We start from the raw sequence: 23,707 nt of genomic DNA, 5'->3' as shown, positions 1-23,707 counted from the left end.
ACAGAGCACTTGACTAGAATGTATTATTTCACACATGTGGGCCAAAAAGAAAACCAGTCTGTAATCCCAAAATAGAAGGGAGCAAGGGTAATTAAGGACTTCAGCACCATTTTACTACCAAAACGAATTCATGCTTTTCTCCCTCATTTCAAGCAATAATATTGTTACTTTCTTACTACAGGAGATCATTAGAGGCCACTGATCAAGAGGGAGGGAAATAGAGACATGAAATGTCAAAGTATCATGATGTTTATCACTTTGTATGACTCATGAGCTGAGGAAACCAAAAGAGCTTAAAATCTTGGAGGCCTGTCAAGGCCAGTGAGGTAATTAATGCTGGGGAACAGCAATTACACTGTCTTTCTTGTAAATGTTTCACCCAGCAGCAGATCTTTTAATGATGAAACGCTAGGCTTGCCAGAGGTCTCCTGGTCGGCTTAAATGTCTTTCATTTACATATGCCCTGTACATTCAGTTACTGAGGGGAGAATTTACTGCAAATGACTGCAAAATGAATAATGATCGCACCAAGCTGCTAAGTTCATCTTCCTGCTAGAGTATTTTAGAGTTCATGCTAGCCTCTTTAAACTGTATCATACTAATTACTACTAACTCTAATCTACTTTCTACTTACTCATAAAATATCAGTATTTTGGGACACATAATTTAGGACCTACCAGAGCATTGTAAAGGCCTCTTTTTCCACCTTTTATTTAAGCAGGTTGTTTTTGTTGCAGTTCCTTTAAGACTGGCTGGACTGTTTTGTACTTCAACAGTAGTCCCAGCTAAAATACTCCTTATAACTTCACTGTAAAGCAGTGGGGCTGTAGGTTGAATAGACATGCTATATGTAAAATCATTTGCTTCTGTGAAATCATAAAAAAATGCATTTAATTTTTGGTAATTTAGTTTCCATAAATTAACCATATGGACTAAAGGGTGCTTGATATACTTAAACTAAACACATTTGAAACACCACATCCCAAAAGTGGAAGACATCACAGGCTAACTTTTTTAAGTTTGGCAACGTAGGCCAATTTGTGCCAGTGGGAATAAACTATATAGACAAGCTGTTTATTCATTGTTTCTTCTGAAATCAGGGGTATTAAAATAGTTTGTCCTGTTTTAGTTGGAGAAACTGTCTCTATATACCAAAGAAGGTTTTCTACTAGATTTTGGAACATTGTTGTAAGGATTTGATTGCATTCAGTGACAAAAGTGTTAGTGAGGTCATAACATTAGATGATCACCACCACCTCATCCTCAACTCCCCAACTCCCCCCATCATTCTAGAGAACACAGATCCACTGCTCCACAGCTCAATGCTGGGGGGCTTTATACTATTTGTCCACACCTGGCATTATGCATGGTGCCAATAGGTTCATGTTAATCTGCTCCAGCAAGTCCTATTCTTTTGGTAATACTTCTCTACAGGGACAAGCTGTGTGTGCAGTTGCAAATCTGTGTCAGCAATGGGTGCAACCTAAAATAGCTGAATGCATTCATTAGAATAAGTGTCCAACATGTCCGACCAACCACCTACCACAAAGTATCATTGCTATCTTTGGAAATACAAGGTTTTGCTCCGGCAAAAAAATGGATGAATTTCACAGTTGCTTTATTTGTTCTATCCAGGTTCTACTGGGACCTGATAATGCTGCTGCTGATGGTGGGAAATCTGATCATCATCCCTGTGGGCATCACATTCTTCAAAGATGAGCACACCCCCGCCTGGATCGTCTTTAACGTGGTCTCTGACACCTTCTTCCTAGTAGACTTGGTCCTGAACTTCCGGACTGGTATTGTGAAGGAGGACAGTACAGAGATCATTCTGGACCCTCAGCTGATTAAGGTGAGGTACTTGCGGAGCTGGTTTGCTGTGGACTTCATCTCCTCCATCCCTGTGGATTATATCTTCCTCATTGTTGAGACACGGATTGACTCAGACTTCTACAAGACAGCCAGAGCTCTGAGGATCGTACGCTTTACCAAAATCCTCAGTCTGCTCAGACTGCTACGACTGTCCCGCCTCATCAGATACATTCACCAGTGGGAGGAGGTAAGTATGCATGGTGTAAGCATGGGGGAATACTACAGGGGCATTAAAATAACAGTGCAAATGAAAAAGAACAAAATGCAGTAGATCCAAACATCTACAATCAGTTTGTTCTAGTTTAAGATTTGTTTTTGCTGAAGTTTACTCTAATCCCACTATCTGGCCCAGAGTTGGATGGCTTCTCCTTTTTAAATCCAAGTTATTCTCAATGTTTCTGTGTTAGGGAGTTTTGTTGAATTTAACTTGCTTAATAACTGTATGTGTGTGGTTGCATAAAACAGCTTTAGTTGATGATTTCTTAAGGATTTGATTTCCCTCATTTGGCAAAATTATTTTTGGACAATTTTGGACAAAAAGTTAAGCTTTAATGGGCTGAAGCACATTTAAAAGGATTGGCGGTGACAATTAATTTTAGTGAACCTTTTTAAATGAAATAAATACTCATCCGACTCTCAATAACATCTCAACAACATCTGAGCGATGTAGCAGCATCTGAACCTTTTACCGAGACTTCGGTAAAGACCTCTCCTGAATTGAACTGTTCTTCACTTTATTTGGAGTGTCCAAGTTCAGATCTGTAGATGTCCACCTGAGGAATCACTGATCATCTAACAAGTCTAATACAGACCATCTCAACATCCTCAACAAGCTGTTACAGACCTGCTGCTGTCACCAGTCTGGAACTGGAGCTTAACTGGATTAGGTTAAGATTAAGGGGTCAGGGTGAGAGTCACGATTAGGTTTTGAGTTGGCATTAAGGTTAAGATTAGGGTCAGCATGAGGGTTAGGATTGGGTTTTGGGGTTAATGTTAAGGTAAGGATTAGTACCAGGTTAGGGTTAGGTTTTAGGTAAGACTGTAGGTAGGCTTTGCTGGATGAAAGTAACATATTCAGTGTACTTAATGTCAGTAATGCATTCACAAAACATCTTCAGCATATTTACCTCAGTATTCAGATGCTTCTCTACTGTTACTTCACTGCTGTTGATGTGTTACTGATACTCTGTTAAGTGATTAATCATCTGTAAAGGACCATTTCAATAAGAGTGTTAACGAATTGGCATTCATGTTTTTATTTTAACTGTAATGAGTTTCTTGCCACTAATATTTTATGCACACAAACTAAAGTAAATAATTTGGGTTTCCAATATACACAGAAAAAATAAAAAAGGAAACAGTAATTGTAGTGTTCTCTCAAAAAAAAGTGAATACTTGTTGTTGGCTATATCCATTTCATTGTTGTAGTGTTGAGCCATACATTTTTACATATACACCAATCAGCCATAATATTAATACCACCTGCCTAATATTCAGTAGGTCCCCCATGTGCCGCCAAAACAGAGCTGAGCATTCGAGGCATGGACTCCACAAGACCTCCAGAAGGAGTCCTGTGGTATCTGGCATCATGCTTTTAACACATCACCTTCAAGAACTGACTGTTAACTTGCTGACTATTATATTTTCCACTTTCAAACAGATTCTGTTGTAGATGAAGATAATCGGTGTTTTTTACTTCACTGCAGATCAGAGTAAATTACATACACATTCTGTATCATTGATATTAGGCTAGTTTTTGTATAAATCATTGCAATTGAGGAAAGTTGACAAAATAAGACCAAATAAACACATGATGTGTGTAATATGTTCATTACTGTCCTAGTGTAGACATCACCATCATCAGACTATCTATCATACACTATAAATCTTTTTTTAAATATTTTTCTTATTAGTTTATTTAGGCAAGCTTCTTTAAAAGGGCTGTTTGTTGGAAATTTGTGTGAAAATTGAGTAAATAAATCAAATTAAAATGAAAAACAAATGAGAGTAGCAGCTCTTAAGTGCAATTTAGCCTTTGATGTATACGTGAAATGAAGGCTCTTTAAACCTTTGCACACTCATATCTCTTTTACCAATATGGTTCTTTACGGAATTAAAAGTGGTTCCTGTATGGCATTGGTCAAATGTCTCTTTGTAGCTCCTTTATGTTTTAAGAACGCAAGCTTTTAACACAGGTTCAAAAAGCTTTACAAAGCCAGCCCTTGCTTCTCCGGCCCCCCATCTCTTCATCTGACCATTGTTAAATGCCTGCACTTTGACATTTTAATTGTCCAGATCAATCAACCCCATCAGCCCAAAAGCTCATGAAGTAAAGGAAATCTATGCGAAAGAGAGAGGGTGTTACATCACTGTCTGTGTGGATTGTATTAAACACCATGTATCTGGCCACTCTTTTTTTCCTGTGTCAGTGATCTCCCATGGACCATTAGTAACATTAGCAGCAAAGATATACTGTGCGTTATGTAACACGTCACATCCATGAGCATTTCCCCAGCCTAAACCAGCTTAAGAGCGGCGTGGCCCAGAACTGAGCTTGGATTAAGCCTTAAATGTGACCCACAACATACTGTGGCTCTGTCATCACAATCACAATCTATCTCTATCCCATTCTTCCATTTCCTTTAGATTTTCCACATGACCTATGACCTGGCCAGCGCTATGGTGCGTATAGTCAACCTGATTGGCATGATGCTGTTGCTGTGCCACTGGGACGGCTGCCTGCAGTTCCTTGTGCCCATGCTGCAGGATTTCCCCTCTGACTGCTGGGTTTCTAAAAACAAAATGGTGGTAAGTAGGAAACATGGACCATCATCAGCTATTCTACTACTCTCCAGGCCTAAAATATACAGTAATGTGCAAAAGTGTTGGGCACCTAAGCAAATTGTGTAAAACCATTTATCCAAGCAATAGATGCTTTTAAAACACCATTCAGATAACACTGCACTATGTTGAGTGTGGACCTTTCTCACATACCTAGAACACAGCAATATATGCATATATGTCAGATATACATATATTGTTATTGTGAAAATAAGAAGCAAAAGTTTGGGCATGCTGGATGATCAATACTTAGTAACATCCTCTTTTACAAGCATCACAGCTTGTAAACATATTTTTGGTAGCAGCTTTTTTGTAGAGTTTTTAGGTCTTGTTTGGGGGATTTTGTCTATTCCTACTAGCAAAAGGATTCTAGTTCGGTGAGATATTTGGGCCATCTTGCTGCACTCTTTGCTGCATATATTAAATCCACTGATTTTAGATGAAGATTAGGCTGAGGCTAAGGCTGAGGCTGAGGCTAGGATCATTTTCCCCCAGTAGTTAAAGCCATGCTCTTTTTCATCTTCAGTGTTGTTTTACAGATGCTGTGATGTTTGCAGTTGCTGTTCAGACAGCATGGTCATGATTCTTCCATGAAGTCCATATTTTCATATTTGTGCAGAATAAAATAGTAATAGTTCACCAACACTCCACCTTTCTTAAAGGTCTTTTACTGTCAAACAGGGGGTTTAATGTGCTACTCTAGCAATCCTATAGGCAGTTCTCTCTGAACGTTGACCTCCCCATTTCTGTTAATTGCCATTTCTTAATCACATTGTGAACTGAGGAAGCAGCTTCCTAAAAACACATAGCTATCTTGTTATAGCCTCCTCCTGCTTTGTGGGCATAACTAACTTTAATTCTCATATTGCTGGGCCACTGGTTAGAGGAGCATGTGGCTGCTGACTGTTGAGACAATGTTTGTGGAGTCAAAGTATTTCTGAAGCTTTGGAATTTGCATTTCCTGGCAAATTCCTGACCATAGCTTCCAATTAAGGTATAAGAGCTAAATCTTTTGAGGTGCCCAAACTTCCTATGGTGATCCTATCCTTTTTCACTATAAAATTGCACAAACAAAATAACAGACTAATCTCGCTTGAAATGTAAAAAAGTGTCATCTTTATATTAATGTATATATATGGGACGAAAAAAACAAATCCTACATCTGCCTCTCTTATTTTGTTTTGCCCTGTTTCTTCCTGGATATCTTTCCTATCAAAGTGGTGTCCCAAAACCACCTGAAGCACATGTAATGTCTCTCTCTGCTGTCAGAGAAGACATGATATTTCACTCTGCCCCTTCTGCTCTTCAGGAATCCTGTCAGCAAAGGAGAATCTTTTTCTTTCTCTCTCGGATTTCCTGACTTGTTTCTTCTGCTCTCTGCCTTTACCTTTCCTTCCATTTTCTACATTCATTCCTGCATTGCTGACTTTTCCATTCAAAATGGTGCACATATATGAATTATTTCTGGTTTCAGCTGTACATGTTTCTCTGCTTCTCCCCTCGCTCTCCTCTACTCACCGACTCTCTTTTCTTTTCTAATTCTCTCTCTCTCTCTCTCTCTCTCTCTCTCTCTCTCTCTCTCTCTCTCTCTCTCTCTCCTTCAGAACGACACGTGGGGTCAGCAGTACTCTTATGCCCTGTTTAAGGCTATGAGCCACATGCTGTGTATTGGCTACGGCATGTACCCACCCGTAGGCATGACAGACGTTTGGCTGACCATCCTCAGCATGATCGTAGGTGCCACCTGCTATGCCATGTTTGTGGGTCACGCCACCGCCCTCATTCAATCACTGGACTCCTCACGGAGGCAATACCAGGAAAAGGTTAGTGAGGGAGACGGTGGTGAAAGTGCTTACCAAATTAAGTTAGAGATTTTAATGTCGAAAGGAAATGTGCTCAGAAAACAAAAGTGAGTCTTGTGTTTAATAATGGTGTGACAATACACTTATTCATTTCTATGTTTTATAAATAAATATGGGGCTTCTGTGGGTGTTGTGTGCATGTTATGAATGAAATACACCTTGATTTTATGCTATCAAGATTCACGTGCACTTTAAAGTCCGGTTAAATTGGACTTGAGAAGAGTTGTTTTTGGTCCTGTTGCAAACAAACATGATCTGACCTTGATACCACTGCACTTTTGGTGTGCTTGACCTTTTCCCAGCGTGAAAACAAACCAAACCAAGGGCAAAACGCCCTTACAAACTCTTTGCCCTTACCTTAACTGATTCAGACCAGAGCAAACAAACTATAGGTGTGAAAATGCCATAAAAAAGACTCCCTAGATGCTACATCTGAAAGCATTTACACTGAGCAAATACAATGTGATTCTCTTGTAAGAACAGTGCTTTGTGTATATTATTTAACTATTTAACTAAATATACTGTAACATCACCGGACATTACAGTCCCAAAAATGAAAGCAAACTCAATGTGTTGTATCGTGTCGCTAAGATCAATCAAAGAGCAATACACATCTTAATGTGACATTAGCATATCCCTGCACCCCTACTGTTTTGAGTAGCACGTCTAAATGCCCATATATTAAAACCTAGTATGTAGTAAACAGTCAAAATACGAAGATACTGAAGTTTATCTTATCATAGTTGTTTGATCTCAATGGTTCATGACCTCAACGGTGATCAATGGGCACTATTTTGTCTTCCATGCCTGGAACATTTTGAGTGTTAATTGAACTGTTGCCATTTTTAATGAGGAGGACACACGAGAGCTTTGACCTCTGCTATGTCAAAAGACTCGAGTCAATTCAGCCCCGCTGCAGTTGCTATGGCAATGTGCATTGTTGATACAGGACGTTTTTATTGATGGAGCTGCAGTGGTTTCCTTGTGGATTTTTCAGCTCGCCTGCGCCGTCTTCTAAACACGGTTTGTGAAGTATTGTAGCATAATGTCTCGTGACACAGGCCTTTTTTTCCTCATTTCATTTCATGCAGAAGGAGAGGAGTGCGCTTGTTCTTGTTCTGAGACAGTGCTTGCACACTGATGACTTTGATTCTGGTGTCAGAATGCAGAATTCACTCTCCCCAGCACTGGAAGCTCGAGGGAAAGTGAGGGAGAGAGAGAGAGAGAGAGAGAGAGAGAGAGACAGAGAACGAGAGAACTGCAGGGGTTAGCGAGGCTTTGTCAGGGGCCTAATGCCTAGTGAAGTTGGCTGTTTATTTCATTACCTGCTGTAGCGTGGCTTTTCACACTTTGATTGGATATCTTTTCCTTGATGGCAATGCGATTACCAGCAACCTGCTGACAACAGCATTATTCATCTCCTGAAAAGGACAAATTCCAATGACAGCCTGTTTTTTTTTTTTCTGACACCATGACTCATGCTTAGCCTACTTTATCCTGACAGTTTTGAATGTGACTTCGCTCCCTCCTCGCTCTCCAGAGTGGAGCCCAACTGTATTGTTTGACATTATTTCTTCCTGTCTGGAGTCATCCCTGCTGGCTTTGTCTCCTGTCCTTGAATATGATAATAGCGGGCCCTCTCTGAGAATCAGAGGTGCTACATGTGGGCAGGCGGAAGGGATGCATACAGCACAGTTTAAACAATCACAGCTGACATGGCAGGAGTATTAGCATGTGGTGAAGGGCATGGTGAAGCCAGGACTGCAGTCGACAGCCAGGACCGGAGTTCATGAGAGGGAAGGCTTACTGTGGAGGAGGCTTATGAAAGTGCTAAGAGTGAGAGAAAAAGTGAGAGAGAAAGTGAGGGGGGGGGGGGGCGGTGGGGTGCTTGCAAGGGACAGGAAAGAGAGAATAGGAAAAGGTGTTTGCTCTGTGTGGGACGTTTGTAAGCCAGAGAGAGAGAGAGAGAGAGAGAGAGAAACGACGAGGAGAGAAGGGCACAGTGAGGAGGAGGAGGAGTTGCGGAGGAGGGCTGAACGTTTGAGGGCTGCAAACGCACCGTCATGCTCACAGACATGAATAAAATAACACAAGAGACAGCAAGAGGGGAGAGTGGGTAAAACAAACCCTATCAATACTATATGCCCTTCCTAGAAGTCAAACAGACAGGCAGAGAAAGAGAGAGACGAGGAGGAGAGATAGTAGCAGATGCGAAAACACTGCTCACAAGTTCACGAGCAATATGGGAAAGTCACATAAACATGTATCTCGCCTCCCACACTCCTCAATCTGTCGTTCAGTATCAAAACATTACTCAAGATTGCTGTATAATAAACAGTGTACAAATGGATCTCTCATATTTTCTGTGTATCTGAAGATTCTGTTGTGGCCCATTAATAATAATAATAATAATAATAATAATAATAATAATAATAAACACTCATGTAGAACTCAAGCGGCAATACACAGGGTTCAATCACCTCAACCCACAGGATGCTTGCAATAAAGCTATTTTTCACAATTCTGGCCCATATAGAGGGCATTTTACCAACACCATATTTCTTCTGAACTGCAGTACAAACAGGTGGAGCAGTACATGTCCTTCCACAAGCTTCCCGCAGACATGCGCCAAAGGATTCATGACTACTACGAGCACCGTTACCAGGGCAAGATGTTTGATGAGGAGAGCATTCTTGGAGAACTGAATGAACCACTTAGAGAGGTAAGGCCTAAGACCTTTATCAGAATGTATTTTACATATTTTAAACCCATACATCTATTTGCATTCTTAATAGGTGTGTAAAGATGCACTGATGTTTAGTCTGAATGTGTGGTGACTGAACTGCATGTCAGATTGAGTCCGAGAATTACATTGCTTCTTTCTTCCTCTGTTTCTGCTCTTTTGAAGGAGATAATCAGTTTCAACTGTCGAAAGCTGGTGGCCACCATGCCCCTGTTTGCCAATGCAGATCCTAACTTTGTGACCTCCATGCTAACAAAGTTACGCTTTGAGGTCTTCCAGCCGGGAGACTACATCATTCGAGAAGGCACTGTGGGAAAGAAGATGTATTTCATCCAGCATGGGGTGCTAACAGTCCTGACCAAGGGCAGCAAAGAGACAAAGATTTCAGATGGATCTTACTTTGGAGGTAAGTAGCCGCTGAGGTTATGGTTGAAATGTTTGATTTAGAGGTCAGAGGTTAAGTGATTGGGACTATTGGGATCAGTACATTGGACTGCAGCTTTAATAAAGTGGTTCTCAGTGTTTAGCTTGAAGGTGCTATACATGTTGTTATATCTGATAACAGCAAATTTTTCCATAGTTGTATTATTATTTGACTACTGGTTGCTATGTAACAGTGGTTACTTTAATCTAAGATAATCTAAGGAACTTGTATTGGGGAATATGATAATTGTAATAATACAAATTATTCAGATGAAGCTTTTAAGAGGCCAAAAATGCTTAAAATGATAAACAAACCAGTACTTTGTAAAATTTAGAACATTGTGCAAGGTTCATTTTTGTTCACTATGTATATCAAAAAGGTAAACTGTCATATTTTATATTAATTACGCATAAGGTGACATATTGCAAGCCTTTTTGTTTTACCTTGATCAGTGTGACTTATAGGTCATGAAAATCAGAAATCCATTATCTTAATTTATTGAATATTTCATTTCAAGTTTGAGTAAATTACTAATCAAATAGTATAACTCAGTATAACTGTATATCTCTCAGTCTACTTTAGCACACACAACTAAAATCATGGGGAAGACCGCTGTGCTTGATTTGCCACCCAATTCTCTGGACCTGAACCACATTGAGAAAATATAGGATATTGTCCAGAGGAAGATGAAAAAAACACCCGACCCAGCAATACAGACGAGGTGAAGGTGAAAGCAGGAACCCCAACCAAGTACTAATGTGTATAAATTAACATAGTTATCAAAAGTTGGTCGGTTCTGTATTCTGTACATCCTTTTCTGTTGTTCTGATCTTATAAAATATTCTAATAATTTGAGAGACTGAATTTTTGGTTTTCATGAGCTAAAAGTCATAGTGATCAAAAGTGAAGTGAAACATTTTCATGACATTCTAATTTGTTGAGATGCACTTGTAGTCGCAAGTGGCAATACATGGGGTCCAAGCACTGTTCATCTCAGTGAGATCTAATGAACCAGTATTGGCCAAAAAGAAGATATAAAACAATATGTTATGCTCATTGATTACAAGCCTTCAATGAGAATATTTGTCAAGTTTTGAACAGGTTGACCTTTTGACCTGACAACAGTCTTATGAAAACCTGATGAAAAGCCTAAGGGAGCTGATTCAAAGTTTAATTTAGCTGATTCATTTTGAGTTGGTATGGGCCAAAGAATCAGCAGAATTATGTCTTTATGCCACTATGCTGTAACGCCCCCTTCTGGCTGATCATGCTTATGTTTGTGTGCCTATGTAGTGTGAGGAAGCACTACCTATTCACCAAGTTTCATGTCTGTACACCTTGGCATAATTTGTTTTAGAACAATTTAGAAAGAATATTGTGAATCTTACCTAAGACAACAAGGATCCAGCACCTTTAGTGCCTGGACCCCTAAAATACACAAAATACCAGAAAACAAAGATACTAAAGAAACAGATAGGAATTAAGAGAGGACACCGTAAAGACAAAACAGATGCATTTAGTATTATTTTATACTATGATCAGGCCCCTTGTGCTGCCACTACAGAAATAAGCATTCAAGACAGGGCGCCACAGGACCTCTGAAGGTGACCTGTGGTATCTTTCACCAAGCAGTAAGTCCTGGAAGTAGTGAGATGACGCCTCCATGGATCACATTAATAAGAGTTAGGTACCCATGAACCTGTCCCCAGTTTTCAGGTGGTTCAATACGTGTACCACTTTTGGTAGGTACTGACCACTGCATACCGGGAACACCACACAAGACCTGCTGTTTTGGAGATGCTCTGGCCCAGTCAGTTCCCTTGCCAGCACAATTTGGCCCTTGTCAGGGTGGCTCACATCCTTATGCTTGACCATTTGTCCTGCTTTTAACACATCACCTTCCAGAACTGACTGTTCACTTGTTGTCTAAAATATCCCACCCAAGTCAAGTCAAGTCAAGTGGGTTTTTATTGTCATTTCAACTACATACAGAGTACACAGTGAAACGAAACAACATTCCTCCAGGACCATGGTGCAACATAGACACAGTGCATACAAAACACAAGTGCAACACAAACAAGTGCAGACAGACAACACAACACAGTACAGACAGAGAATAATAAATAATTTAGGGGTAGTGTGCAAATTATGCAGTGTGCAATAAATATTGAGTCCAGTAGTAAAGTTTACTTTACAGATGTCACTGTAGATAAAGATAAATCAATCGTTTTTCACTTCACCTGTTAGTGTTGCTGATGTTATAACTGATCAGTGTACATTTCAAAACACATTTTCTCAATATTAAAAACAAGACTTTTTCTATACCATACATTTTGTCAAAACTATGGTATGAATGCAGTAGAACACATTACATTACACATGCAAATAACATCACTATTGCACTCACAATAATGCACTCGCTTATGTACTATTGCCCAAATTTACAATATTATAATATGTGTGTTAGACGTGAAGGATGAAGGATCTTACAATGTTCACCAATGACCACCATGCGCTCAGGAATGAACATGTTACAGAAATACTAAGTCTAAAGCACTTTTAGCCCCCTACATCTGAAGTAGATAAAGTCATGTGTCATTATTTTCAAACTCACTAAGCTTGCCAGGTTGACTTATACATGGGTATTGGCACATAAAAAAAATATTACTAGTCACAGAGGAAGGTCTGAAGTTGCAGGTTCACTTAATGATGTATTCCAGTCAAACACTGGAAGATCCAACGCATTATCCATTATGTATAACGTTTTGAGTGGCGCTCCCCTTTAAGTAAGCTAGGCCTTTTTTTAACTGCAGTGTTTGTAATGAGCTTAACTGTGCAGGCCGATTCTGTGGTGTTCCAGCAGTGTTATCGGCTAGTTCCCGGGGGGAACAGAGGCAGCAAATGAGCGCATTTTAGGAGCCTAGGGAAATTCCTCACCCAACATCAGTTAGCCATTCATGAAATTAATTTTCCTCAACTGTCGATCAGTGGGACTTGCGATGCCAGCTCAGTGGGGACATGCGACACCCTAAGATTCAAATACTAGATGAAGAAAGGAAAGAATAAGAAAATAATGAATGGCTGATAATGGATAGCTGGTGTGGAGACTTATCAGGTTGTTCACTGCAGCTTCTTATTATAGCTCAGGCTCTGGGTTATTGTAAACCGTGCTAAAATGTCGGCAAAGGTTTCAGCATACGTTTGGTTATTTCATCAGTTATTTTTAATGTCAGTTACTGAATGGATTTGAAAGTAGCTGTGCTTGGCAGCAAAAATGACAATAAAGAGGATGCACAGATGGTGAAGGTACCAGATACCAGAAACTCGCTCTATTCCAATGGAGTGATGTTCATACAAATATTTCCTGACAAATTCTAGCCCACCTGTTCTGAAAAAGTAGCAAAGACTCATTTTTAGCATTCTGGGCTGTGTGAAGCTCTGTCGCTGTCTCCTCTGTGGTTTCAGGATCACAGCTAAGTAGACCCCGTTATCAGTGAGCTGCAGATTTATTCAAGAAAAAAAGTCATATTTTTGCAAAAACCCCTTCCTTCTGCCCGGACTCATTTGAGGTCATTACATGTTCAACAAGCCGCTCATAATCTCTCTCCCTATAAACCCTGCGTGTGTGTGTGTGTGTGTGTGTGTGTAAGTGAGGGAGAGGGTGAGACAGAGGAGAGCAAAAGCAGGCTGGATAGCGGTGTGGTTCAGAGCTTACTGAGGCTTCTGTTCCTTCCCTCTTTCTCTCTCTCTCTCTCTCTCTCTCTATATATATATATATATATATATATATATATATATATATATATATATATGTATATATATATCTTTCCATATCTTCTGTATCTCTATCTCCTCTCTCTCTCTCTATGTGTCTCTTTCTATTCTTCCTTGCTCTCTCCTCCCCCTCTTTTACCCTTTCTCCCTTCAGTCTCTGCCCTCTCTTTCTCTCTCTCTCGCTGTCCTCCCACTCCCTCCCCACCCTCCGTGTGTGTGTGTGTGATAGCGAGTGTGTGTGCTCCGATGGAGTGGCTCTTGGCTGCTTGTTGTTTATGACTCTGGCCGTGACGGATGGAGAGAGAGAGTAATCCCTTAGGCCATGTCTGCTGTCCTATCTTATCCAAACATCCGCACTCCATCTTGCTCCAGGGCCCTGAAGGCCTACAGGCACCTTATTTATTGCCCTACTGTATTTTTATTCATAAACATACAGCTTGTACCAATCAGCAACATCAATCACGGACTTGCGGGCTCCAGGCGCTGCAGGGGTTTCCATTTGCAGGAAACGCCTAATTTTGTAACATGCATGCTGCACACTGCAGTCAGTCGTGTGGCTGCAGGCTTTTGTTTTTTGGACAAGCACCACAGATGGTGAAGTCACCCGCTGCACCCAACAAAGGTTAGCCGAGGACCCCAATTACAGTGTTGAAGCTGCTGATGAGTACAGTGCACTTGAGGCTTCCCTCCATGCTCCCTCCCACACCACCATTTAGAAATCCTCCTCAACTTTGCTCTGTGATTTTTTTTTTTTTTTTTTTTTTTTTTGGAGCTTTACTCTGTGATTTCTTCTGTAACCTGTCTTAACGGATGATGCTTTAGTAACACTAAGCTTTGAAAATGGCATTTTAGTGCTCCGATTATGGATTTACAAAAAAAAAAAAAGAAAGAAAGGAAAAAAAAAGAAAAAAATATCATTGCTATGAGTGCTTTTTGCTTTTTCATGGTGTCATTTAGGATAGATTTGTTTCTCTGAGTCACTGTATGCTATCTCTCTGAATGTGTGCTTGTCACGTGATGTTGCTGATATTCATACATTTAATATCCTGTGCAGAGATCTGTTTGCTGACCCGGGGCAGGAGAACAGCCAGCGTGAGGGCGGAAACATACTGCCGTTTGTACTCCCTGTCTGTGGACCACTTTAACGAAGTGCTGGAAGAGTACCCGATGATGCGGCGTGCCTTTGAGACCGTAGCCCTTGATCGTCTAGACCGCATTGGTGAGAACTATTATTTGAGACCATATAAACACCAGATAGACGAGCACACAAAAACACAGGAACAGAGAATAGGAGTAGAATAGTGACAGTATGTACATTTTGTTTTCATCTAGCCCTTAGCCTAAATTTGGGGTATATTATTATAGACCTGTTATTACTGCTAAGCAGTGTCCTCATACCAATGCAAAAAAAAGTGTTGATGCACCATCCTGTAACAGATGGCAACAACTGATAAGATTCATGGAAACGCATGAACAGACATATTTGTGCATTTTTTAATCTTTCGATGATAGTCATAAAACTGCCAAGATGGAATCTCAAGACAGCACCCTGTGAAAGGCTGTTTTTCCAAGCTGCTACAAAGATTATGTCAGACCACTCTGTCGAAATTTCAGCAAACGTCAAGGCCGAGGAGAAGCAGCGATATTTTTAGTTGCAGTAATGTCAACACACTTTGAAATAAATTTCTCACTCTGCTGCACTAAGATTTTTAGCAGTATGTGATATTCAGTCACTAAAAGCCATAGGAATAAACAATTTGTAAGAAAACTTTTATGTGTAAATATTTTACATAAATATTTAAGTATATGCAGTAAAGTAGGTTTACAGGGCATCACAATATAATTTACAATAACATTTAACTGAATTTTAATTATTAATATTATACATTTTTTCTATGAGTTCTGGGAGCTCATGTCAATTCTTAACAGTTTGCCCTATAATTTACTGTAAGGTAAATAAAATTATATAAAATGATTACAGGGTTCCCTGAAATCTCTACAAACAAGAAAACTACAGCAATCTTCACTGCATTAGCTGGAAAGAAATATCAACATATCCATGAAGGCTTGGATATTCTTAATATAATACTTCTATATAAAAAAAATAAGTAATAAATATATTCTTATAAACAAATGTCTTATACAACCTACATTTTCCTTTTTTATTAGGAAGTAGCACACACAGAAAAATGAATATTATAATTAATATGGCAATATGACAAAGATTAAGGCAATCTAAGCATTTAAAATGCATGATTTGCCAATCAGGTCTGAGTGATGCTACCAGCTGTAATTAGGAACTGTCAACTGAATCAAATTTTTGCTTTATAAATTCTCTGACTCGTATTTAAACCTTGTGCTAACACTCCTCTAAGCAACAGTCTAAAAATGAAATGTGAAAATGAAAATAATTGATGCCCAAAAGGCAAAGGAAGGCTATAAGAAGCGTTTTCAGCTTGTGGTTGCTACAGTGTGTTGGCAGTTCAGGGGACTGTGAAGGGGTGAATGAAATCTGAAGGACTAAGACGTATCTTAAAGAGAACTGCCCATGAGAACTGCTCATATGCATGCAAGGCAGGAAAGTCATAACCTTCATATGACAGCCCAGAACCTTTAGGTTGTGCAGCGTTGCTTGTGCAAGTATAATCTTCATGGAAGAGCCAATACGAAGAAAGACAAGACAAAACAAGTGCTATGGACTGAGGAAGTCTTCAATCAGCAAATCTACATTTATAGAAAAAAAGTTAATGAAAAGAGCACCTTGCCAACTGTGAAGCATGAACATGGATCTATCATGCTATGAAGTTGTGTTGTCACCAGTGACATTAGCAAATTTGCATAAGTGGAGAGAATTTTTTTTTATTTTTTTATTATTTTTTTTTTTTACAAAATACCAGCATATGCTAAACACAAATCTCAAACCATCTGTTAAAAAGCCTGAAGCTACTAATAAGATGGCTTCTACAGCAAGATAATGTGTTGACTATGAACAAAGCTGTGCAGCACGATGACTCAAGAATATCTCAGAACTAGTGGAGTGGAGTGGAGTGGAGTGGAGAAACAAATGCAGCTACATAAACAGACTTTTAGCTACTGCAGAAAGCTGTGATTTCTGCCAAAGGGTCTGTTACTAAATCTTGGCTTTGTAAAGTGCCTATGTTTTACCCAAGCCACAATGATGCCTGTTTTTACGTTATGCAATATGGAGTAACTTAGTGAATTAGTACAGGCACTGTGCTTACTGCTTCTCAAAACAATGAACAAAAGGTGTCAGCTCTCTGATTGGCAGACCCTGATGTTAGCACATCCATTGTATCATAGTAGTTCATGCCAGTGAGTAAACCTTACCCTTTCTTGTGTACAGTAAAGTACTGGCAACAGACCTGACAGTAATTACTGTGATTTGTTGTAATTATAATCCCCCCCCCCAACTCTTTTCTGCTGAAACTAAACACACTGTACTGTTTGAGGATGACTGACTAGAACATTGCTGTGAGGATTAGATTGCATTTAGGCACAGGAGCATTAGGTAGATCAGGTACTGATGTTGTAGGATTGGTGTTGGATAACTAGTTAGCATTGGGCATGGTGAACATAATGAACTCTCTAAAGCATCCCAATTTACTGTGCCCACCTATTACAGACTCCTCCTTCTTTTAGAGAATGTACAGCTGTGCATGTGTCAGCAACTGGGTTACCTATTGGCACCATACCTAAAGTCAGGCGTGGGCTAGAAGGGTTTAAAAAAACAACAACAATGAGCTGTAGAGCAGTGAAACTATAGTGCTTCATCCAGTACTTTTGGGATGAGTTGGGGAGTTGGGGATTGCTCTTGTCGCTGAATGTAAACAAATCTCTGTTCTAATTTAGACCTGTTTTTTGTCATGACAGGAAAAAGAAATTCTGTTCTTCAGCACAAAGTGCAGCGGGATCTCAACTCAGGTGTGCTGAACTACCAGGAAAATGAGATCATCCAGCAGATTGTGCAGCATGACAGGGACATGGCTCACTGTGCCCACCTTTTACAGACTCCTCCTCCAGCTCCACATATAGCACACACTCCTTCCTCACACACCCCAGTCATCTGGGCTCCTCTCATCCAGGCACCTCTCCAAGCTGCTGCTGCCACCACCTCAGTGGCCATCGCCCTTACTCGGCACCCACATCTGCCCCACACGCTCTTCCGGCCTCCAGTGCCCTTGCTAGGTTCACTCAAAGACCCACCTGGCCATTTGAGAAGGTTCCCCATGCCAACTGCGGCTACAGGTGCTTCCACAAGGGGTGGCTCGTCTTCTGGAGCGAGTTCTCAGCTGGGCTCTGGTGTGGAAACACCTATTCTAGATTCTCTCATAGCCAAATGTTCTGCAACCGCATTCACACCTCCTCCTCCTTCTGCTTCCAGCTCCCTGCCATCTTCTACCACAACCACAATTACCACCTCCACATCAAGCATCAGCGAAGCCTCCATCTTCTCCCACAGACCTCTCTCTACCTGTGGTTCTAGAACCTCCAGTGTAGCTCAGCTCCACAGCCAACCTCAGTTTTCACCAGCTTCCTTCTCCAACATTACTGCTCCACTCCCTGGCTTCTTCCAGCAAGGGGCAATAGGTGGAGAGGCAGCTCAGTTTGCCATCCCTCCTGCCTCTACCCTAACTCCTTTGATAGCCCACTCCATAAGCCCTATTTTGACCCAACTGCAGTCCACGCAGCCCAGTCTTCATCAGATCAAACGCAGTCAGGAGTTAAGCAAGCCAGTCAGGACAGCCACTCCATCACCATCTACCAGATCTCCGCTTTGCTCAAAGAATCTTTCAGAGCAGTCTTCCCCAAAACCCCAGACTCAGGACCCTCAGAGCATACCACAGCCTGATTTCCTTCCCCAGCAGTCTTTTGAACCATCTGCCCTGGCTTCACTTGCCCAGTATGGATCTGGTAATGCCTCCCCATGTAGTACTCCGCCAGCCTGGAGCCCCATATCCCAGAGTCCCTTGGTTCAGAGGAAGAGGACACCCCTTCACAGCAACCCCTCCAGCACCTCTGGATCTCAGAGTTCTCTTTTGTCCCCTCAGACCCTCTTTCCTCCGCCCTCCCAGCAACGAGAGAGGGGTGGCTCACTGGTTGATCTCCCCTCTCAGGACGTCAGCACCATCTCCATATCACTCCCTTCTCCTCGAGCTCTTGAAAGACCCCAATTGGTAAGACCAGTATCCCATGTCCCAGATCAGTCCCACGTGGTGTCAACTTCAGGTTTTGCCAAAACCCCCTCACCCACCCCTGTTACCAAACCTTACAGTTCAATACCAGGACATGTGGCCCTATCAAGACAGACTTCAAAAGGGTCCATAGTGCAGACTGGCTCTTCTTGTGGCTCACCAACCCCTGGGTCTAGAGACAGATCCAGTCCAGGGACGCCAAGCTTACACCCCAAACTCCCATCAAACTTATGAGACCAGACTGTACCCTTGTCTATTGTACAGACTGCGTTTTTTTATCATCTAGTAATATCTATGGACAAAAAAAACTTTTATGGCTGAGAAGAGGATGTTTGTCTACCTGCATTTATAATCGTGCAATGACTACTTTTCAACTCATAATGCCAAATGAAGGAATATAGAGTTGGCTGATGATTGAATGAGCGTGTATGAGAATGACTGAGTTGTGTACAAGCAAAATGACTGTGTCTTCCAAGTTCTTTTAGCATATTTTGCAATACTAATGTCTGACAGTGAGATTATGTAGGGATATGCAACAAATAGCAGTTTCCAAAAAAAGAAGAAGTCTTTACAGTAATAACAGAATCATGGTTGTTGTTGTACCAATAAAAAAATTGCCCCTTTCAAAGGAGTGAAACATCCTGGGGAAAGATGCAAAAATACTCCTTGCTATTCATCCTGTCATCTAGTGTGGTAAATAAACATGTAGTACAGATCTCACTTATCAGGTTGCACACACACATGCACACACATGCACCCATCTAATCCTCATCATCTTAATTATCAGACACAGACTGATTATTCCACTAGACCTTGCCCCCAACCCATACCTCCTTGTTGATCAAGGCGCACTGCTCAGTTTCTATGGCCTTTCCTTTTTTAACAAAACTGCCTTAGAGCCTGAACGACCAGGGAACGATCCCCTCACTTCCACCACAAAAGAGATAAGATAAAGAATGTATGGCAATCATTTTGTATGTGCTTTCTATGTGTACTTGTGCGGTACCTAAGCAATAAAACTGTATGCTTGATTTTGTACATGCACAGAGGTTTGTACATTGCCGCTTTCTTCCTAGCAAACAAAAGATATTGGATCATAAAGATGATTACGTGCTAATATGACACAGTGATATGAGCCCATTTGGTATGCCAAAGCTTGTGTTTTCAGAACTACAGCTGTAAACCTTTGTTGTACATTTGTTACATTTTTATTGTTTCTTTTGTTTTTGTTTTTGCTTTGAAAGGACTTTTGCATACTTGCATATTACACATTTTGCATGATATGGTATACAGTCTGGTTACACAATATGTTGTTATGATTAGGTTAACTAAAACAAATTTCATCTCTGTAAACAAAGTACTGTTCTGGCAATCCAGGGTCTGACAGGTCTATCCTACAACTAGAGAGATTTGTTAGAAAGCGTTTGTAGCCATAAGCTTAACAATTTGGTTTTAGACCTTGCAAGGACATAGACAATGTAATTGGTACAGAATTAAGGGAAGGAGTTGTATATTTCTAAGTGTCCTTCCTTTAGACTTTTTATTGCATGTCGTGGCTGTCACACAAAAACCTTGTATCTCCAAAATGGTTATTTTACAGGAGGAGAAAACCCTTTCTTAACTTAAAATGGAAAACATAAAGAGCAACTGTCAAATCTAAATATGAAAAATATGAAAAACTGCAAAAATGGAAAGACAAGGTTTTTGTGGGAAAGAAATACGACATACAAGTAAACAAAGAAAATTCCCTGTTGAGCTTTCCAAAAGCATTGTGGTGCAAAGTGTCATCTGAACTTCTTACTGTAATAGTGCAGATGTTTCCCAACCCACAAGACATTTAGGAATCTCAGTTTCTGACAAGTTTATTCATGTTATAAAGGTTTATTCTGTGCAACTGGTTTATATTTTCATGTATGTATGTGTTTATTTATCTTTTTTCACATTTGACATTTCTTTTTTCATACAGTGTCATGAGAAAGATGTATATCAGTATGAACTCGCAGTTACTTTTGCTTTATCGATTTAAACTTCTTCTGCATTTTGCATTTGAAAAGTGTAGTGTCATTGCAGTATTCATAGTATGATTACCTTTTACACTACCTCAAGTCCCCACATTTCCATCCAGATAACTACAAGGGAAATGCAAATGTAGGGGAGATGTGGAATATTGAATATTTATGGTGTAACTACTCCAGCATCAAAGAGTCTATTTGTCTGCACTAGAGAGTACTGCGTTTAACTGAACTACTAAATAAAGTATGCATTATTTTGTGCAATATTTTCTTTGGGGATTATATAACTAGTATAGAGGTGTTTATTTGTGATGAAAGACTATAGCGTTATTAATGCTATAATAGCAGCAGTAATGGCTATACCTTCATACAGTTTTTTCATCTCCATTAACATTCAAGAGTATTACTCTCAACTGGCTTTAAACAAGGTCATATGGAAGGGACCATTTGCATCATTCATTTTTATATGTTTGTGTTCCTTTGGCTTTTCGTGGCCAACTGCAGTTTACATACCACACAACGATAATGCATTACGATAAATGTCTATCAAAGTACAGATGAATTACATAAAGCTATGTGATTATATCATTCCAGAAGCTAAGTGAAGTTTATTTCAATTAACTGTATTGATAGTTTAAAAACTGAGAAACTGTAAGCATTAAAACTTTGTGTCCCCATCAGTTATTTATTCTGCCTTGTGTCTTATTCTCTATCTATCTATCTATCTGTATATCTGTCAGTTCATCTGTCTGTCTGTCTATCTATCTATCTATCTAACTATCTATCTATCTGTATGTCTGTCTGTTTATCTGTCTGTCTGTCTATCTATCTATCTATCTATCTTTCTATCTATCTGTTTATTATCATCTTTGTCTTTCTCTTTTTCTTACTTTTTCCCTTCTTATCTCTGTCTCTATCTATATTGTATATCTGTATGTCTGTCTATCTATCTGTCTGTCTATCTATCAATCTATCTATCTGTATGTCTGTCTATCTATCTGTCTGTCTATCTATCTATCTATCTATCTATCTATCTATCTATCTATCTGTATGTCTGTATCTATCTCTCTGTCTGTCTGTCTGTCTATCTATCTATCTATCTATCTATCTATCTTTCTATCTATCTATTTATTATCATCTTTGTCTTTCTCTTTTTCTTACTTTTTCCCTTCTTATCTCTGTCTCTATCTATATTGTCCTTCCCTTATGTGCCTTTCTCTGACTCTTTTCCTGTCTTTCTTTCAATTTCTACATAATATTCATTTTTCTCTTTTTTCAAGTCTCTCTCTCTCTCTCTCTCTCTCTCTCTCTCTCTCTCTCCCTTTTTCACACACAGTTGATCTTTTCCTAACTTACTGTCTCTTTTTCTTTCTCTCTCTATATATATTTACATCAGCCTCTCTCTTTATGTCCCTGTTGTTTAATTCTCTTTCTCTCTCTAGCTGTCTGTCATTTACACAATTTACACACAATTTGTCATTCTTCCTTTCTTTCCCTTCTACACATCTCTCTCTCTCTCTCTCTCTCTCTCTCTCTCTCTCTCTCTCTCTCTCTCTCTCTCTCCACATTTGTGTGTGTTTGTGTTCAAAGTCTTTATTGAATTTGACGATTGAGTCTTTTGGCCTCTATGTAGCTTTCACATACAGCAAGTCAGAAGGTCGTGTCCTTGAGAACCCAATCCGATGTACTCATTTAGTTAGTGGGCCTTTATATTGAGCCTTCAGGGCATGTTCTAGAGCCTCAGACTCCTTCTGATGTTGCTCCAATAGGGGATAGAGATAGCATCGTCCACTTCCCAGACACAGCGGACGCATTGCTGGATCAATCTCTCTCTCTGTCTCCCTCTCCTTCCCCCCCTGCTGAGCTCACTGACTGACATACTCGAATATTTAGCCTACACTCCAAATCACAGCACCACCACAGCGGTGTCATAGAGTGGCTAGGGAGATTCTAACCGGATGTGTTTTGGAAAGGAGTGATGAGGGCACAGTTAAAAACAGGGGGGAAACAGAGCCTATATATTAGGTTGTAGATCAAAAGGGGTTCTTAATTTCATATGCAGTTTCGATATGCTGTTCAAAATGGAGTGATATGGTGTTTCTGCATTAATGTCTGCATTTTTTTGTGTGTGTTGAGGTTGTCCCTGAAAATAGCTCTGTTCCTGAGAGAAGGGCTGTACAGTGCTAGCCAGGCTAAGCCTCACCCTATTTGCATACAAATTGACCAGCTGATCCCTGCCATCCTGACAATGCAGTCTGTGAATATGCACACTGCTATTTCTGCTAATTAGGGCATGATCAAACATTTCTCCTCTTATGAGCAACATTTTCAAATCTCTGAGCATTTGCGCTGCATTTGGACTTTCCCCTTCTGCTTCTGGTTTAAGTGCGTAGATTGATGCCCACAAAGAAGTGCTGGAGAATTCGGTTACCATTGATTTATTGGAGGTTCCTGTGGAAGTTTTGAAAAGTTTGAATGTTCTCAGTACATTCCTAGTGATGTGAATATTAATGGGAAATCAGAGTGCTGACTCATTCTGCATTGGAACCTGGCTGCTCGAATGCACACATGGATGAGTTAAGAGGAGGAGGTGCACTTGACCCATCACTAGCATTCTAGTCATTTCTCTTTCTGACAAATTATCAGCAATTTGTAATTTATGATCTCTGCACATGACAGGGTTTTTAAAAAATATGAAATATGATGTTTATTGCTTATTGCTGGAGTGCTGCATTGCTGCTTGGTGTTTAATTACATACTGCCATCTAGTGTCCATTTATTTCTGTCACTTCCTAAAATTAAATTCCATTGTTTGGTAATGCTGAGAATTTGCTGTACTGGAAAATATGATGCTAAACCTAAGGTGAAAGCACAGTATTCTAACCCAAATAAAGTATTTTGTTGCTCAAATCAGTTAAGCAATCTTGCTGTCGACTAAAATATGGCACAAATACACACAGTATATT

At 40.0% G+C, this 23,707-nt stretch overlaps 1 protein-coding gene across 3 annotated transcripts in view; it reads left to right on the top strand.

Annotated features, from left to right (window-relative positions):
- hcn4l (hyperpolarization activated cyclic nucleotide-gated potassium channel 4l) overlaps positions 1–21,487 on the top strand; it is a 28,485-nt gene extending 6,998 nt beyond the window's left edge. For 2 of the 3 annotated variants that reach the window (XM_072671793.1, XM_072671801.1), the window contains exons 2-8: positions 1,636–2,059; positions 4,519–4,680; positions 6,318–6,536; positions 9,151–9,297; positions 9,484–9,724; positions 14,571–14,735; positions 17,408–21,487. In XM_072671793.1, the coding sequence (XP_072527894.1) occupies positions 1,636–2,059; positions 4,519–4,680; positions 6,318–6,536; positions 9,151–9,297; positions 9,484–9,724; positions 14,571–14,735; positions 17,408–18,963 (2,914 nt within the window). In that variant the 3' untranslated portion in view covers positions 18,964–21,487. The remainder of the gene's footprint in view (positions 1–1,635; positions 2,060–4,518; positions 4,681–6,317; positions 6,537–9,150; positions 9,298–9,483; positions 9,725–14,570; positions 14,736–17,407) is intronic. The other variant, XM_072671809.1, reaches the window with a different exon arrangement.
- The last annotated feature ends 2,220 nt before the right edge of the window (positions 21,488–23,707 follow it).

This window comes from Salminus brasiliensis, chromosome 2, assembly GCF_030463535.1.
Source record: "Salminus brasiliensis chromosome 2, fSalBra1.hap2, whole genome shotgun sequence".
In the NCBI taxonomy this organism is placed as follows: Eukaryota; Metazoa; Chordata; class Actinopteri; order Characiformes; family Bryconidae; genus Salminus; species Salminus brasiliensis.
This window is presented reverse-complemented; position numbering and strand designations above follow the sequence as displayed.